Source organism: Ovis canadensis, chromosome 23 (genome assembly GCF_042477335.2).
Source record: "Ovis canadensis isolate MfBH-ARS-UI-01 breed Bighorn chromosome 23, ARS-UI_OviCan_v2, whole genome shotgun sequence".
NCBI classification, from domain to species: Eukaryota; Metazoa; Chordata; class Mammalia; order Artiodactyla; family Bovidae; genus Ovis; species Ovis canadensis.
In genome coordinates, this window is record NC_091267.1 from 35,880,546 (window position 1) to 35,898,087 (window position 17,542).

Below are 17,542 nucleotides of genomic sequence, written 5' to 3' on the forward strand. Positions count from 1 at the left end.
GTCCAGGTTCTGTCTCGAAGGAGAGGTTTCTGTGAGTGAGTGACACAGACATGTTCACTAGTAAGTGTCACACAAAGCAGAGTAAATGTGCCCTCAGCAGAAAAAGAGAAGAAAGGGAGTTTGATTCCAAGTGCAAACAATTTACTCTGCTGAAAGCCAGTCTGTTAAATTTATTTGAGCTGATAAACTTATTTGACGGTGGAAAAGGTTAAGGTGAGAACGACATTTACATTTAACTGGAGCCTTTTTAACTTTAATCTAAGGTACCAAGTAAACAGATGATTAGGGCATTATGCTGAGGGGAAATTTTAGTTTAGGGCAACTTGCCTAAAATTTCTTTAATCAAAGTATGTGGCCACAGAGATTTTTTTGTTTTGTTTTTTGGCTTATTTGTGAGTCTATATTACTTTTAATTTTGTCTTTTTTTTTTTTTTTGCCTCTGTTGCTTGTGGCTATGAGCTCAGAATAGATGTTTAATACAAGTATGCGCTACAATCACCTGAATTTGCCAAAATTTCTTATCAGTTGTCCTTCTGATCAACTGTTACTCTGTTCTCTGTTCTTTGGTTTTTGTAAGGTTCCCCTCTGCTTGACTAACCTTTAGATAGGGTTCTTTTATTCTCTAGGTCTTTGATCTCTCTTTTCTTAGAGCATTTACTTTAGAAAACTTTCCTTTGTAAATTCTTTGTCTGTCCCTTGAAAGATGTAAACCTCCCAAGCTTTTGCCAGTTTTGCCCAGAAATATCTTTTTCAATAGAGAAGGAAATGGCAACCCACTCCAGCATTCTTGGCTGGAAAATTCCATGGACAGTGGACCTTGGCAGGCTGCAGTCCATGGGGTCTCAGGGAATAGGACACGGCTGAGGACTGGGTGACGGGATACACACACACACATCTTTCTTCAGGACTGGAAGCCACACCGTGGAAATGAAATCTTGAAGATCTCCTAGTCTCTGTGGGAGGGTAGACACCTAACTTGCTCACCGTGACAATGACCACTGTCATTGTTGACCAACTTACCCTCTGATATCTTCCAGTCTGTCTGCTCTTATTCACCCCTGAGTTTAGAAACCCTCCTGTCTTTGGTTCTGGTAGAGCTGAGTTCCACTTCTCTCCCCTCTGGCAAGAGTCATAAAAAAGTCTTTCCTGCCTTCTTAACTCCTTTTTTTTTTTTTTACATTTGTGACATTTGTAATTTCCAAAACTAAGAATCTCTTGAGCACTTTCCTTCCATGTTTAAAAAATAACTACTTCTAACTCATACTTAGCTGACCAGATTTCACAAATTCCTTCATTTTTTTAAGCTCTCTGTTTAGACATCACAGATTCTGGAAGAAGTTACTTTCTAAGCTTCAATGTCAATCTTCTCTGATAATAGTTTCCTTGTCTTTCTTTGGCATCCCACTGATAGAGTTGGGGTAACCCATACAGTTTTCAAATATTTAACACATTCTCAACGAGGTTACCTTTTTCTTTTGTCTGACAATCTATCAAAATCAATGTCTCACACACACAAAAAAATCAATGTCTCTCTTGGAAATCAGTCAATTGTTTAATCTGGCAGAATCCCACTTACTGTAGGTGCGTCCTATTTAGTGTTAACCTGAAAATGATGCTCACTAATGGATTGTTCAAGTCAGATGTGTTTACCTGCTTTTGAAGAGAGGAAGAAAGGAAGAAAGATACATATCTGTGTGGCTTGCTTAACTATTTTGATCACTAATCAGGAGAACTCAAAATGATTTCATATACTGCATGACCTTCTGACAAGTTTCTAAGAAAGGTTAAGTTACAGTTTGGGAAATGAATGCACAATTTTCCTAAGTCTCTTGCTTGAAAAATTTAGAGCTTTTCTGTTCGTATGGATATAAAACTTATGTCAGTCTTTCTTTGAGCTGGACAACTTTAATTCAAAAGAAATCTGTGACATATGTGTCTGTCTGTGCTAGGCACCAGACCAGGTGCAGCAGGAGCTGGCATAATGTACTGAAATTCAGATAAATGTTTTCAAAATCATGACATAAGAACAATTTCATAATTCTTACAGTCTGTTGGCTGATACAGTCTTTAATATAACAATGATAAATTTAAAGATTTTTCCTAAGACTTTATTGCTTTTCTTTGTTAAATATTAATATTTTTTCTTTTTCTGATAAAACACTGGCCCATGATCCACATAGGGATTCCCTATTGGCTCAGACAGTAAAGAATCTGCCTGCAATGCAAGAGAGCTGGGTATGATTCCTGGGTTGAGAAGATCCCCTGGAGAAGGGAATGGAAACCCACTCAAGTATTCTCACCTGAAGAATTCCATGGACAGAAGGAGCCTAGCAAGCTACAGCCCATGGGGTTGCAAAGAGTCAGACATGGATGAGCGACCAACACTACTACTTGCTATGATCTACATGGGTCTTGCCTCTTCAGTCTAAGACGCTATGATACAAGAAGACACCTGTACTGGTCTTGATTTTGCTTAGATGGGCAGGTAGCAACTAGGTTCCCTCCTCTGCTAGATTCGTATCAACAGAGGTCACAGTTCCAGGTGACTGGTCAGGCCAGAAGTGAAGCTACACAGCCCAGGAAATTGGAAAGTCATGACTGAAACTCTCACGGGCACTTCAGACATGTTTCTAAAAGTGGAAAAAGCAAGGAGAGCGACTGAGATTCCCCGCATCAATTTTAATTTTCTTTCCTCTCTGTTAGTTCGTACGCTGTCTTGGTGACTCCAGATTATTGGGAAATGATAAAGAAAAATGTGAATCTTATTATCTGGGGCTTTCCTTTATCTGTCTCAACCCTCATTCTTGCCAATCAGTTCCAGTCTCCAGGAGAAACCTAATTTTGTCTCTTGCCTTCTTGGAGTAAAACGCTTATGACTCAGTTCTGTTCTTCCTCATTCCTTATGCAGAGAATGAGAGATAAAAAGGCAATAAGAGAACTATACTTTTTTCTTTATAACATTTAATTTGAGATGTGTGTTCCTCCCTCCTTATGTCAAGTTCTCCTTCCTTATGAATAAGAAAAATGGTCTAGAAGGAGATACCACCACCTAATTACTTACACAGCAACCTTGTATTTACTTAAACCGACAACCTTTAGTGAGTTCTCCACTGGAGTCAGTGGTTTGGTTTTCCTTGTATAGCAGGTCACCTCCAAACTCTTTTAAACTTTGTTTTCCGTTTCACTTTTTAGAAACTAGTTTGTAGGACAGCTTCTCCCCTTGGCGTGAAGTTCAAATGATAGCTTTAGCTTTGTCTGGTAATCGTGCCTGACTTCTTTCTCCCATATGAGCATATGATATCATTTTGCAAGTAAGTCATTCACTGACTCATTTCAACAATTTTATCTAGTGCCTATACTGTGCCAGCCCCTGTGATAGCGTGGGAAATGAACACAGACTTTGAAGTGCAGTTGATTGTATTAATGCCAACACTAAATAGTATTTATTAAGTGTCTGTATGTATATATATATATATTTAGGTTCACAAATTTTTTTTTTCATATAAGATATACAGTCCTAATAACAAATTATGAGGATTCATTGCCTAATTTAATTCTTACCTAAGAGGAGGCAAAAAATGCCCAAACATACATTTTCTGTAAAGAATTTAGGATTTTAAGGAAAAGAACAAATGCCATATGGATTAAGTTTTATTTCCAGGTCTTTCCATGAGCATTCAATGGACTTCAAAGTTTCATACTTACTCATCTCTGCAAAGAGCTGTCTTCTTTCTGCCATGGTATTTCCTCTCTTCCCACTATCTTCAATCATTCTATGAGACAAAATAACCACAATGTGTATTAGCCTCATGCTAATGAGGCAAGCAGCCATTTCTATATAAACACACATGCTTAGTTATGCTACAAACATAGACACAAACTATTGAAAACTGTGTATTTAAAAAGAAGAGCTTTCTCTTGATTTACTTAAATGGTTGTACATATTGTCCATATACAATGTTGCAGTTGTTGGAGGAAGTATGAAAGTTTAATTTTCTAACACACAAATAACTACAATAGAGGATCACCTTGCACTATGACTGAATATAACCCTCTGCCATCATTGGGTTAGATGATTCATTTCACATACAGTTTCTCTATCAACTTTCAGAATGCCTGCAAAGAATCTTCGAGCAGATGTTACAGATCCCATTCAAGAAAAGACGAGAGCGAGACTCTCGTAGACTTAGTAAAGTCAATGGCACAGATATTTCTGACTCCAAGACCAGTCTACTTTCCACTACATTCTGTTGCAACTTGACCCAGCTGTACCTAAAACCTCAATTTAGAAGCAGGTTATTTTCCAAATGTTCATTTCTAATGGAAGTGTTTGGAACCTGCAATAGTTTTTCAGTACACAATAATTTCATTGTGTACTGGTTAGGTTCACCTCTCTCTACTTAACCATACCATTATCTGTAATGGAATTATTTTAAAAATACTATAAAAACACCAACATCTAAAATGAAAAATTAAAACAAAAGGATTAAAAAAATTAAAATTTGACTGAAGAAAAAGAAAATTATGGGAAAGTTAATGGAAGAGAGTTTTGGGCTAAATAGTAAGCATTTTATATGTGGATGGAGTTTATTTTTTGCTATAGCTAATTAAACCTTTAAAAACTAAAGTTTCCTCTCTCATACACACAAATATACATACACTGATATATGCGTATATGTTTGCATTCAGACATGGTAAAAGAAGGCACAGTTGATCTTCTTGCATGTCTTTCAATGGACCTTGTTCTTTCTCAAATGTGAATTTTTCTCAAGCTATCAGTATTATTTCTGTCTGGACTTGCTCACTCTATACATGGATAAGTTTCAGTCATCCTACAGGTCTCAGTTTAGGTATATTTTCCTCTGAAATTCTCCTAACTCTCTATGATGGGCTGGGTTTAGGGCCTTTCCTCTGAGCCCCCATAGTCAGTTATGTCTCTCTCTCAACCCTGGGTATACAACAGTGATGAAGTCACAGCTCCTGCCCTCAAGGGGCTTACACTCCAGTAGGGAGATACGGAAGCATAAAAACAATAGAAGCACAGTGAAGTAATCATAGCCACGGTAGTGGAAAAAATACAGTGAATGCAAGAGAGGTTGACTACCTGGGGGTTAAAGTCAAGGAACTACAGTCCTCCCTTGGTAGCCAAGGGGGACTGGTTCCAGTCCCTCCCCTGCTTCCCCTATACCAAAATCCTTGAATGCTCAAATCCCTTACATAAAATAGTGTTGCACATTTGGCCCTCTGGATCTGCCTTTGATGGGAGATGGTTAAATCCTCAGTGTGGACCCCGCAGATATGGAGGGTCCACTGTGAATGGGGCAGACAGCTCAAAAGATGAGGGGCTGTGTACGAAGGGACTCACTGGAGAGTAAAAGAAGAACACTGGTGGTGAAACAAAATGGAATGTCAGACAAACTGGTCAGTCTCTCCAGTTTCTTCTATGAGTTAAGGATTATCTGTCTATTGCCAGGAAGGAAAAGGAGTGCTTGGAATAGCCTTGGTTTACAGAGTTAAGGGAACTTTCCTGGTGGCTCATATGGTAAAGAATCTGCCTGCAATGGAGGAGACTCTGGGTCAGGAAGATCCCCTGGAGAAGGGAATGACAACCCACTCCAATATTCTTGCCTGGAGAATCCTATGAATAGAGGAGCCTGGTGGGCTACAGTCCGTGCAGTCACAAAGAGTCAGACACAACTAAGCAACTAATACTTTCACTTTACAGAGTTATGAGTGCATACCTGTTCACAATGGGTGATAATATAACCAAGGTCAGAAATAATAATTGGAAAGGTCATGCCACGTTGCCACCCCAAACCAGAGGAGACACATCGACATGGGTAATGATGACCAACCTCCTGTTTTCCACACTGATACAGGTAAGGCATATTAGCCAGGTTAGATTTTAATCCATCTGAGAGTCAAGATTGGTAATAAATCTGTAATTTTCAGAATTATTAATGAAGTTTCTTCAACTTGGTAATGATGCAGTGGTGGTGTTGTTTAGTTGCTAAGCTGTGTCCAGCTGTTTTTTAGCTCCATGGACTGTAGCCCACCAGGCTACTCTGTGGAATTTCCCAGGCAAGAACTGGAGTGGGTTGCCATTTCCTTCTCTAGGGGATCTTCCTGGCCCAGGGATCAAACCCTTGTCTCCTGCATTGGCAGGTGGATTCTTTATCACTGAGCCACCTGGGAAGCCCAATGATGCAGTGCTGAACACAGTCAAATATTTTCTTTTTATGAGATTTTGAATGTGCAGGTATGGTTGAAATACAGAGGCCTGGAGAAAAACATGCCCTTCCTGATTCATGTAACCCATCTCCTTTTCTCCAGAGGAGGCAGGTAAGATAATAATCTGACATTCACAAAATAGTCTGGGGATAGCTTTCATTTTTTATTTCAAGAGCTCAGAAGTAGAGTTGAAGTAGTAGATAGGGGATAAAACAGGATATGTTCCTGTATCTGTCTATATGTTGGATTGAGATGAAAAGAATCATTAAAAATAAATCACAAAGGATGGCAGGCTAGCAAACTCTGATTGAAAATGTCAGGGAAGTAAAGACTGGCCTGTGAACTTGTGGCAATGGTGCCCGCATTACTCACTTGGTACTGTCTGTGACAGCTCTTTTTCTAGTTAACTTTGTGTGTGTCTCTGTAAGGTTTCTAGGGGCAGTGGCTGAAAATTTAAATCAGTCACAGTGTCTAGCTAAATCCAATCAACAAAACTATGTCCAGTTGGTATTTATTGAACACATGAATAAAATACATTTAAAAAAGAGGAAAGAGAGAGAAAGGAAGAATAAGTTCTCTTTCCTCAAAGTGGACTTTCAATTATATTTTCAAAAACTGACTCGTAGAAGAGTGAGATTCCAATCGTATTAGTTTCAGAGATTAATTATTTGAAATGAGTGAATCCACTTTATATTTGAAAAATAATCTCAGACCAGGCATTTAAAACAATTTATACTTATGTATTTATTCCAGTGGGATGAAACTCCTAGATCTAGAATTACTGTTTCAAAAGGAACTCCCGTTTATAAAGTGGGCAGGTCATGCCACGTTGCCACCCCAAACCAGAGGAGACACATCGACATGGGTAATGATGACAAGCCTCCTGTTTTCCACACTGATACAGGTATGGCATATTAACCAGGTTAGATTTTAATCCATCTGAGAGTCAAGACTGGTAATAAATTTGTAATTTTCTGATTAATGGGGTTAAGAACCTAACACGCTTTCTTTATTCAAGTTCTTTGAACACAACACATCGGTTGGCGTGCACCACCTATTTCCCCGACTGCTTTGTGTCATAGCACTGCTCTTAAATGACGTATTTATTCATATGCATTGTTGTTTTCTGCCAGTTGTCTATTACATCTTTCTGGCACTTTCTGCCATGCCAAAGTTGATTTAAATCTTTGTATGGGCTGGCTTACTGTCTTCATGTCTTCCAGGGCTCCATGTCCTACTCAGTAAAGTATTTTCTCCTTTCTGTGGTTACGTCTACTATATTTCATAATCAGAGCTGCTAAATACAAATGCCTCATATTTCCTTGTAAGGTCCAGTTATGCTTTTTTTGGACAGTGGATAACCGATTGTTGAAACACTTCCCCAGTGATGAAAAACTAACCTTATTATATGTTGTTGTTTGGTCACTCGGTCGTATCTGACTCTTTGGAACCCCATGAACTGTAGCAGTCAGGGTCCTCTGTCTGCAGGATTCTCCAAGCAAGGATATTGGAGTGGGTTGCCATTTCCTTCTCCACAGACCATGCATTTTAAAGCAAAATCTTGCATTATGAAGCAGAAGGTGAAATATATGCAAACTACACTGATGTCACCTTTTGGTCTATTCACCCCCATTTTGGTTAATTAAATCATAAAGGAATCATCATTAGTTACACAATAGGTATTAATTCTCACTTCTAAGTAAAATGTGTACCTTATGAGGAAAAGAAAGAAAAACCCAGTGGTATGAAATAATGGAAAACTTGGAAAATAATTACAAATATAAAAGGAAAAATAGCACACCTCTCATTCTACCCCCAGAGTTTCTTGGGAAGCAGTGTTGCTAGATAAAATGGAGAATATTCATTTATTCCTCATTGATCAGAGTGAAAATCATAAAAATGGGGGCACGCCAGTTTCTACCTTACACTGATTCCATGGAAGGACTCATGGACAAAATGAGTTCCTGAATCAGGCTGCTTAGTTTCCAACTTAACTCTGATTAGTGGAACTTGTAATACACAATGCCTGGCTATATTCTCATCAGTTTAGAAAGAAAGAAGAGCAAAACTTTCAGTAGAGGAAGGAGAAAGCGCTTTACAGAGAAGAATTTCACTTCTTAAACTGTCAAGAAGCTTGGCTTTTTTGTAAATTTAAGTATAACAACAACTGCTTGAAGTCATATGGAGGAGATGAAGGGGAAAATAACCTGTCTATGATAGTACTAATATCACAAGGTGCACGGCTCACCAACAGGCCTGATTTGATCTGTTTCTGTTGCTCATTCACGTAGACGAGATGTTTACCTTGGAATTTACCAGAAGATCGCAGCAATGTCAAAAGCATAAAGAACTAACAATGACAAATAAGGGATAAGCCCCATCAGATGTTTCTTTTCCTAGCACTCAGTCCCACAGATTACATAGGCTGTGCATTGTTTTCAGGTTTGAGACTCCATCCACTCATTTATTTAAGCAATATTTATAATTTAGCTGCAATTGATCAGACGCACTGCTAGCTTCTTGAGATCTGAAGATGAGTAAGACATGATCCTTGCCATTAAGAAGCTCACATTCTAGAAGGGGAAACAAAGTCTCTAACAAGTAATTATAAATTGGTGTAATACATACAATAATGAAGTATGTTCTGCTGGATATAGTGGTTTATATCTAGGAAGATTCTAAAGAGTTATCAGAGAAAGGGTGACTCTGGGGCAGAGCTTTAAGAGAGAAATAGGAATTTTCCAGATAGAAAAGAGTGAAGGGAGGGCAATTATAGTTAGAAAGAATCACTAAAAAAAGAAGTGTGGAGTTTGAAAAATGTTATATGTTGCATTTGGAAACTGGGAATAGTTCAGTATTGCTGAGTGCAAGTGAGAGGCAAGTAGGCATCCCATCTAGAAAGCCTTATTTGTCAAGTCTAGATAGTATATGGCTTTCTTCCAAAAGGCTGGGTGCCATCCATGGTTTAAGCAGGGAATTGATCTAAACAGATTTTGGCAAGATTTCTCCAGATTGTATGTTGAGTGAGGGAAAGACTGGGGAGCAGGAGGGTAAGGGGTAGAAACCCAAGAGTAAGGGCAGAGTGTAGTTAGCTGGATACTTCTGTGATTCAGGAGTGAGAATGATATATCTTAGGCTAAAGGAGTGACTTGAGAGATATTTAGGCCACATTCAGTAGGACTTGGTGACTGGCAGGTCACATAGAGAACAGCAGAGGAGAGGACCTCGACTTTCACTTTCCTGGGGAACTTCACCTATGTTAGAAAACACTCTGCTGATCTCCTGGCCATAATGGGTTTGTAGGAGGTGAGGTCATCAAGTCACCCTTCTTCCAGCACAGTCATTAAAAAAGGCTGAAAACTGGACAAGAAGGATTCCACCTCTTAGCCCCTATATAGGAAGCGAATGAAATAACAGAGTAGAACAGTGTGGGAACCGGAAAGAAATAAAGAATAAATCCAAATGTAAGGCGCAGAGTATTGGAAGAAAAGTGCATTTCATTTTGGCTTAGTGAGAAGTTCACACTGAAATATCACATCCTTCATGACAGCTCTTTAATCCAACATCATCTGTAATAAACAGACATTTCTATTACGGATGATGTATAAGACATTTTAAATGTAGAAGCTTAAACTAATGGTGTCTTCCATTTGTATAACTTTCTGATGATTATAAAATGCTTTTCCCTATAACCTGGTGAGGAAGTTGAAGAGATATTATTAATATTACTCTCAAATTCTAGCTGAAGAATTTGAGACTCAGGCCCTCCCAAATATAAAGTATTTTCTGACAGAGCAGGAAACGGAATCCATTATTTTTTTTGCTTTTAATTTTGAGATTCTTCAGCTAGTATGGATTCTAATAGCCAGCAATCTTATTCCTGCCGCCACTGTTCAACGCAAATGAAGGTTTTCTGAAATTGGTAAACTGAAAAGCAGTTGGTGATCAACAGCCCAAAAGGAGACTAGGGAGAAAGGACTCACAGAACTCTCAAATGTCACTAAGAAATCCCTTTGGGTGTTACTTCTTACCGGAATCCCCCCATTTTAAATCACTGTCGTCTTGGAAATGATCATTCAGATGAAAACAGTTCCCAGCGTCCAGATTTATGTAAACCCAGACACATACAAACACAGCAACTCATACCCTGATTCACACTCTCACATTTTAAATTCACCAAAGCTGACAGTGTTTTTAGAAATGTCTGGCTCTGCTTGGCTTCTGCTCCCCTTTAGCAAACACTAGACATGAGGATTTAGCAGTTAGTGTGATAGCCCCTTCCCAGGTTTTACACTTCCCTCCCTTCGCTCCAGGTGGATGACAGGAACGTGCGGGGTCCAGCCGTCACCAACTGTGGGGATGCCCAAAGTGAATAACTGCAATGCAGGCCCTTCCAAGCTCCTTTCCTCCCCAACTGATTTCCTGTGTGCCTGTCCATGCTCAGTCACTTCAGCTGTGTCTACCTCTTTGTGACCCCATGGACTGTAGCCTGCCAGGCTCCTCTGTCCATAGAGTTATCCCAGGCAAGAACACTGGAGCCGGCTGCCAGTTCCTCCCCCAGGGGAATCTTCCCAACCGAGGGATCGAACCTGCGGCTCCTGCATTGGCAGGTGGATTCTTTACTGGTGGCATATAAAAGCCTGTTTCCATTTCTATTAATGAAAAGGGGCCTCTGATAGCATTTTCTCAGATTTACTTTCTAGTCCCGATCTCTGGCAATATGATAGAACAGCATTCAGAGCTCTTTCCTGAGGCAAAGTATAATTGCATTTGCTTCTACCTCCTAGTCCTTTATCTAGATGAGCTCCTGAAAGTAGGAAAATGCTGTCACTGAAATAAATGGCTATAATGGGTTTCTGGCTCAGCCTTTTACTTTGAACATCATCTTGGAACTTGAGTTTTGTTTTGGGGAATGAGGGACATGAGCTTACTATTTTAGGGCTAGGACCCGCTGGATTTGTTATCAGGGATTTGGTCTTTCCTCCAAAGTACCCACCATAGTGGTTCTCAGCAGTGGCTGAACATCACCCTGGCCTGGAGACTTCATAAAAAAATACACATACTACCTGGATCTACTGAATCGGGGGTTGAAGTGGAACCCTTGCACTTTAAAAGTGCATCACAGGCATCCCTGATACATAGCCAGATTAATACTAGAAATACTGTGTTAGTTGAGTTTGACTGTTGAACAATAACAGCAGGTTGGAATTCTTTTAAAAAAAGTTTATTTTTGGCTGTGCTGAGTGTTCGATGCTGCACTGAGTGTTTGTTGCTGCACCTGGCCTTTTCTCTAGTTGCAGCAAATGGGGGCTGCTCTCCAGTCACGAGTGCACAGCTTCTCGATGCGGTGGCTTCTCCTGTTGCCCAGCACTGGCTCTAGGAAAGCCGGCTTGGTGATTGTGGTGAACCAAGCTTGCCCTGAGGCATGTGGGATCCTAGCTTCCAAACCAGGGGTGGAACCCATGTCCCCTGCATTGGCAGGCAGATTCTTAACCACTGGACAACCAGGGAAGTCCCTAGGCTGGAATTCCTGTGTTGCCTTATAATATGTTTCTCTAGCTTGTAAGATCCACTTTACAATGTACTTTGAGCCAAGGGAGAAGATAATTAATTCTTCAGAGAATGTAAATATGCATACACTGATGGCGATGGTGATGGTGAAAGTCGCTCAGTTGACTCTTTGTGACCCCCCATGGACTGTAGCCCACCAGGCTCCTCTGTCCATGAAATTCTCCAGGCCAGAATATTGGAGTGGGTATCCGTTCCCTTCTCCAGGGGATCTTCCCAATGCAGGGATGGACCCAGGTCTCCTGCATTGCAGGCAGATTCTTTATCGTCTGAGCCACCAGGGAAGCCCTGATATATTGATATGGGTACATACTAAGGCAAACTTTAAGTAACAAAAAAAATGTCATTAAAAAGTGAGAAAACAATTTTTATCTGGAGAGGACTACTATCAGTGGTACTTTCAAGTCAGGAAGGAAGGCTTTCTGGGGTTAGAGTGTACAAGACGTTTAAGGTCACTGGCTTTTGTTTGACTCCATTTGGCTTGGTATGAGGCTAGGCCTTCTGCTCAAGAGCACGGGGGTATGATTCTCACCTCCTCCTATTAGTCAGGATTTAAAGATTGCAGAGCAGGGCTGGGAGCAGTTTGGTATGGGGAAAAAGGAGCCGTTTGGAAGGAAGACGATAAAAACTTGGACTCTGTTGTGTGAGGTTAAAAGGACTAGAAAGTCTTTGAAGGACTTGGAAGCCCTGCCTAAGAGCTTCATCAAAGGGACCTCAAGAGTCTCTGGGGGAGACAACCACAAGTACAGGGGGTCATCTGTACCGCTGCCTTCAGCTCTGCACTGGGACCTAAGATGTTTTTAGAGAACCGTGTTTTATCTCATATGATGTGCCTTTGGGACAAGGGTTGTGTGTGTGCGCATCTATATTTCTCACAAGCAATAATGTTACTTGTATAGGAAGTCCCCATGAACCTTCAAGTTGTGAACTTTCAAAGATGCGAATGTACGTTTGCATGTCCAATCACGTAAGTTAGCTCACGTGTCTGGCGTACATTGTCACGTGTGTGCATTCTCTACAAGTGGAGCAGGAAATGGCAAGGAGGTTTTCTTTATCTGAGGAGTCACTGTTGGCTTTTGAGGCACAGGACCTGGACATAGAACAGTACACGCAGGAGCCAGCAGCCGTTCAGAATGCAGTGCAGTGCTACCGTGTCATCTCTGATGAGAACAAAAGAGCTATGACCCAGACATCACTGGGTCATTTTTATCAAGAGGGTTAGATAGAGCTGCATCCAGCAAAGAGCCAGAACCTGTGCCGTCAACACCAGGTGTGAGTGAAGCTGCAGCTCGCCCTCCGTTTCCCATTGCTGACGATCCTTCAGCTCTCCCATCTCCCACCTCCCCTCCCTCCTCCTCTAGTCAGTAACTCTTCTAGCCTGTTCACTCGATGCCAGCCCCTGTATGCCTGCTGTTGTACTGCACTACTGTACTTTTCAAGTACTCTACTGTAAGATTAAAGGTGTTTTCTTTATTTTTTGTGCTTATTTTTAATGTATTGTGTGAAAAGTATTATAAACCTATTACATTGCAGTACTGTATAGTCAATTGTAGGCTAACTTTGTTGGGTTTATGAACAAATTGAACTTATGAATGCACTCTCAGAACAGGACTCATTTGTATGTAGGGGACATACTGGATAGGCCCACTTGGTTATGGGGGATCTATGGTTGACCTGAATACTGGAACCAGAGTCTTCCCTGCCATTCTGCTGGGGCTGTGAAGTCTTTAACTTCTGAGGGGCGGGTGTTAGGAAACGGTCTGCCTTCTGACTATTTGGAACCGTCTCAATTCAGTGTAGGATGTCCCTGCTCATAAATGTAGGTCTATTTCCTTTCCCGACATATTTATTGAATGAAATTAAATAAATGAAGAATGAAAATTCCCCTCTCCCCATAATTGTAAGACAGTTTTTCACTAATCTTGCAATAAGACAACTCCAAATTTTTGAATTTGGCCCCACTTATTTCTGAGCCCCACTTAATCTCATTATAGTGGTATACTATATTTATATAGTATACATGTATACTATATATGTATAGTATATACATAGTATTATACAGATAATAGTATACATACTGTATGTTGTTGTTTAGTCATTAAGTCATGTTTGACTCTTTTGCAACCCCATGGACTATAGCCTGCCAGACTCCTCTGTCCATGGGATTTCCCAGGCAAGAATACTGGAGTCGGGTTGCCATTTCCTTCTCCAGGGGATCTTCCTGACCCAGAAATCAAACCCGCATCCTGTTTGGCAGGCAGATCTTTATCACTGAGTTACCTGGGAAGTCCCATATATACTGTATATACTATATACATTATTTTACTTGGATATGTAAAAATGTGTATATGTATACACACTTATGCAAGTAAAATAATTTGATAAATTGTAAAAATGTAATTCAAAACTTTTTTGAAGTGATTGCGTTCAATTTAGCTTCTTAATTAAGAGGTATTAGCTGATTAAGCAATGCAATACTATCCAGTCTATAATTTCTTTTAAAGTTTAGCCCCTTTCAATGATTTGATAAAAAGTATGGATCCTCACCCCACCAAAATGCTTATGTCTCTGGATACACAAATGAAGAAATTATAGCTCCTTGCATGGGCTGGTTTTGAGGAAGAAAGCCAGGATTTGGTGAGAATCAAAGGTAGCTTTATTTTTTAGGAAGCACTAATCATTAGTGAAAGGGAGCAGTCAATGGATATATCTGCAGAGCAGCTGCCCAGAGGAGAGAGCAACCTGGCCTCTGAACACCAGGAAAACAGGAAAGATGTTGAGGTAGTGCTGGCATGATGCGGAGAAGATAGTGATGGGCTCCTCATGTGGTAGAACCCAGGGTGCCCAGATATACAAAGTCAGTATGCGAGTGTCAGGCAGAAACTTGCATCTGGAAAGGCAACGTTCTTTAGGACTTTACTGGCATGACTCCTGGTGCTTGAAAGGATTTTGTTTTGGAGGAGCCTGAAAAGAGTACGAAGGCCTACCCTGGTGGCTCAGTGGTAAAGAATCTGCTTGCCAAGCAGGAGATGCTGGTTCCATTCCTGGGTCAGGAAGATCCTCTGGAGAAGGAAATGGCAACCTATGCCAGTATTCTTGCCTGAGAAATCCTGTGGACAGAGGAGCCTGGCGGACTCGCCAGGGATCGCGAGTCAGATGCAACTTAGCCACTAAACAGCAGCAAAAAGAATAGGAGAAAGAAACAGGTCCTCTCTTGTCCATGGCTAATGTGCTGAGAAAGCAAAACAAAACTGAGGCTACTACTGACCATGGGCTAATTGCTATCTGGATTTGTAGGAGTTAGATTTCCCTGAGGAGACTGAGAATAAAAGTGAAGGGCAGAGCACTGAGCATTCAGATATAAGCCAGGGAGGAATGAGTGCTTTAAATTTTCCATTTCTTATTTTTTAGAGTTGGGGAATGCTGGATTTGGAGAGGTGGAAAGGGGACAGGCAGGGAGTTCATTGTTTTCTGCAAGAGGACAAGAAAATCAGACGTTTTCTGGGAGAAGATACAGTAACAATAATAAAAATCACAATACTATTTAAAACACAACTGTTTTACAAAAAAGTGAACAAGATACCAAACACTAAGAAGGAATTTTCTCATTATGTTCTTATAAGAACACCATAACAATGGCGTATTACTCTTTCTATTTTACTTATGTGGAAACCGAGCTTCAGAGAGATTAAGTAATTGCCCAGGTGATCAATTTAGGGCTTAAAACCAGACATGTCTAACTATAGAGTCCGCTAGGCTTCTTAATAAAAACTAAAATGGAATCGTATGAAATAAGACTCATGGGAACGACTATCCTGCAGGCAGTGGTGTTGGGAGGTTGCCCATAGATACACACACTGACATGGACTAAAGCAGAAGTGAAGAAATACATGAGTGGATGCCAAGGGGAGCTGGGCAGGATCAAGTTAATGGGCTGTAACAATGCCACAATTTTGCTGAGAAAAGAGACCTGCACATCGTAAAATGCCTATATCCTCTTCATCCCTCATCATTTTCTTCCACCTTGCCTCTTTCCATTTTCTCTGATCCAGACCGCCCTTCTTGCCCTTTCTTTTCCTTTCTTTAACTCTGCTCCTTTATTCACTTTCTTCATTTCTATGTGCATTAGGGAATATGACTCAAACCAACAAAGCAGACAGTTCTTAGCTCAAGAAACAAACGCAGGAAGAGCGGGAAAAGAAAAAAGTTACACAAAAAGTTCTAAGGGTCTCATGTACAGCATGGTGACTGTAGCTAATAATACTGTATTTTAAACATGAAATTTACTAAGAGAGTGGATGTTAAGTGCTCTCATCAAAATAAAAAAGTAACTATGTGAAGTGATGGATGTGTTAATTGACTTGATTGTGGGAATCATTTCACAGTATATATGTCTATTGAATCATCATCACGTTGTACACTTTACATATAAAATTATAATTTTATTTGTCAAATATGTCTCAATAAATTTGGGGAAAAAAGAAAGAAAAGCATTAGTTGTTAGGCCTTAAAAATGGAAATTTCCTTGGAGGATCAGAAAATTCACATTAATGGAATTAATTGAGTGGCTTTCTTCTTAATATCTGTCTGTGTACTAAGATTACAGCAGTGAGGGGATGGCATTTGGATTTACTGGGGAAAGGAAAGAACCATGGCTCGTGGATGCTTTCTGGAGAGGTCAGGTTTGGATGATACGCCTCAGAGGTCACATGAGAAAACCTCCTTCTGAGATCAGGAAGATGTGAGGGCCTGTGGTGAAAGAGGGCTAAGAGGTAGGTGGGAGGTTGTCAATCTGACCATCGCTGTATACATATGGATTCAGAACCAGTAACAAAACATAAGAAGAACACAGGGTTCCAAGCACAGTCCATGAAGGGTATGCACAGACCACAGGAAATGTTTACAAACTTTTTAAATTTTAGTTTTTGGCTGCACTGTTTAGCATGTGAGATCTAAGTTCCTGCCCCCTGCACTGGAGCACAGAGTCCTGACCAGGGAAGTCCCTGTTTACTGAATTTTTTCAAAAGTCCCTTTTCTCCCTACTCATTCTTCTAGATATCCCTGAAAACTTACTTGGATCAGAACAAGTATTTTTAAAGGGCATATCTTAAGTATTCTAGATGGCAGGAAGAATTATTTTGTTTTCATTTAAAATAAGAACTTTAAGGGAACCCACATTCAAACAACTTTTCACTCTAGTTTAATGGGTCAGTAAAAAGTGGGAGAGAGGCTAACTCTGGGTTCATCATTAGTCAGCTAATTACATTAATGTACTATTTTTTTTCCTTTCCCCACTCAAATTCTCTCAGTGGAGACTATCTCAGGCTGAGATAATACAGAACAATTCAGAAGACAGCAATAACATTGTAGGGACTTTGATGACTGTTATTCAATAAAAGCACAGCCAGGTATATGGGGTTAATGAAGGCACAGGCCAGCATTAAATAGGCCACATGGAGAAGAAACAGGCAGAGTGTAGGAGCAGCCAAAAGTTACGGCTGCAAGATCCCCAGGAGCAAACAATGGCATTTTGAATACCAGGGTCCCTTCCCTGGGACGAGACTTGACTGGTACAATAGGATACAGAATGGAAAGAGAAGAAACAGAGGCAGCCCTTATTTTTTGCCTCTGGGTCTGTTTCTCTGAATTATAAGGCTCTCCGTTATGCCCCTTCCATTGAAGAGAATTTTGTTTGAAAGTAAGGAACGTCTGGAAGAAATCTCTGTTTCTTGAGAGAGCCATG

The 17,542-nt window shown here is 40.3% G+C and overlaps 1 protein-coding gene across 50 annotated transcripts in view; it reads right to left on the reverse strand.

The window, feature by feature from the left end:
• DTNA (dystrobrevin alpha) overlaps positions 1 to 17,542 on the reverse strand; it is a 434,483-nt gene that overhangs the window by 141,883 nt on the left and 275,058 nt on the right. For all 50 annotated transcript variants that reach the window (XM_069568764.1, XM_069568760.1, XM_069568778.1 and 47 more), the window contains one exon: positions 3,706 to 3,773. In XM_069568764.1, the coding sequence (XP_069424865.1) occupies positions 3,706 to 3,772 (67 nt within the window). In that variant the 5' untranslated portion in view covers position 3,773. The remainder of the gene's footprint in view (positions 1 to 3,705; positions 3,774 to 17,542) is intronic.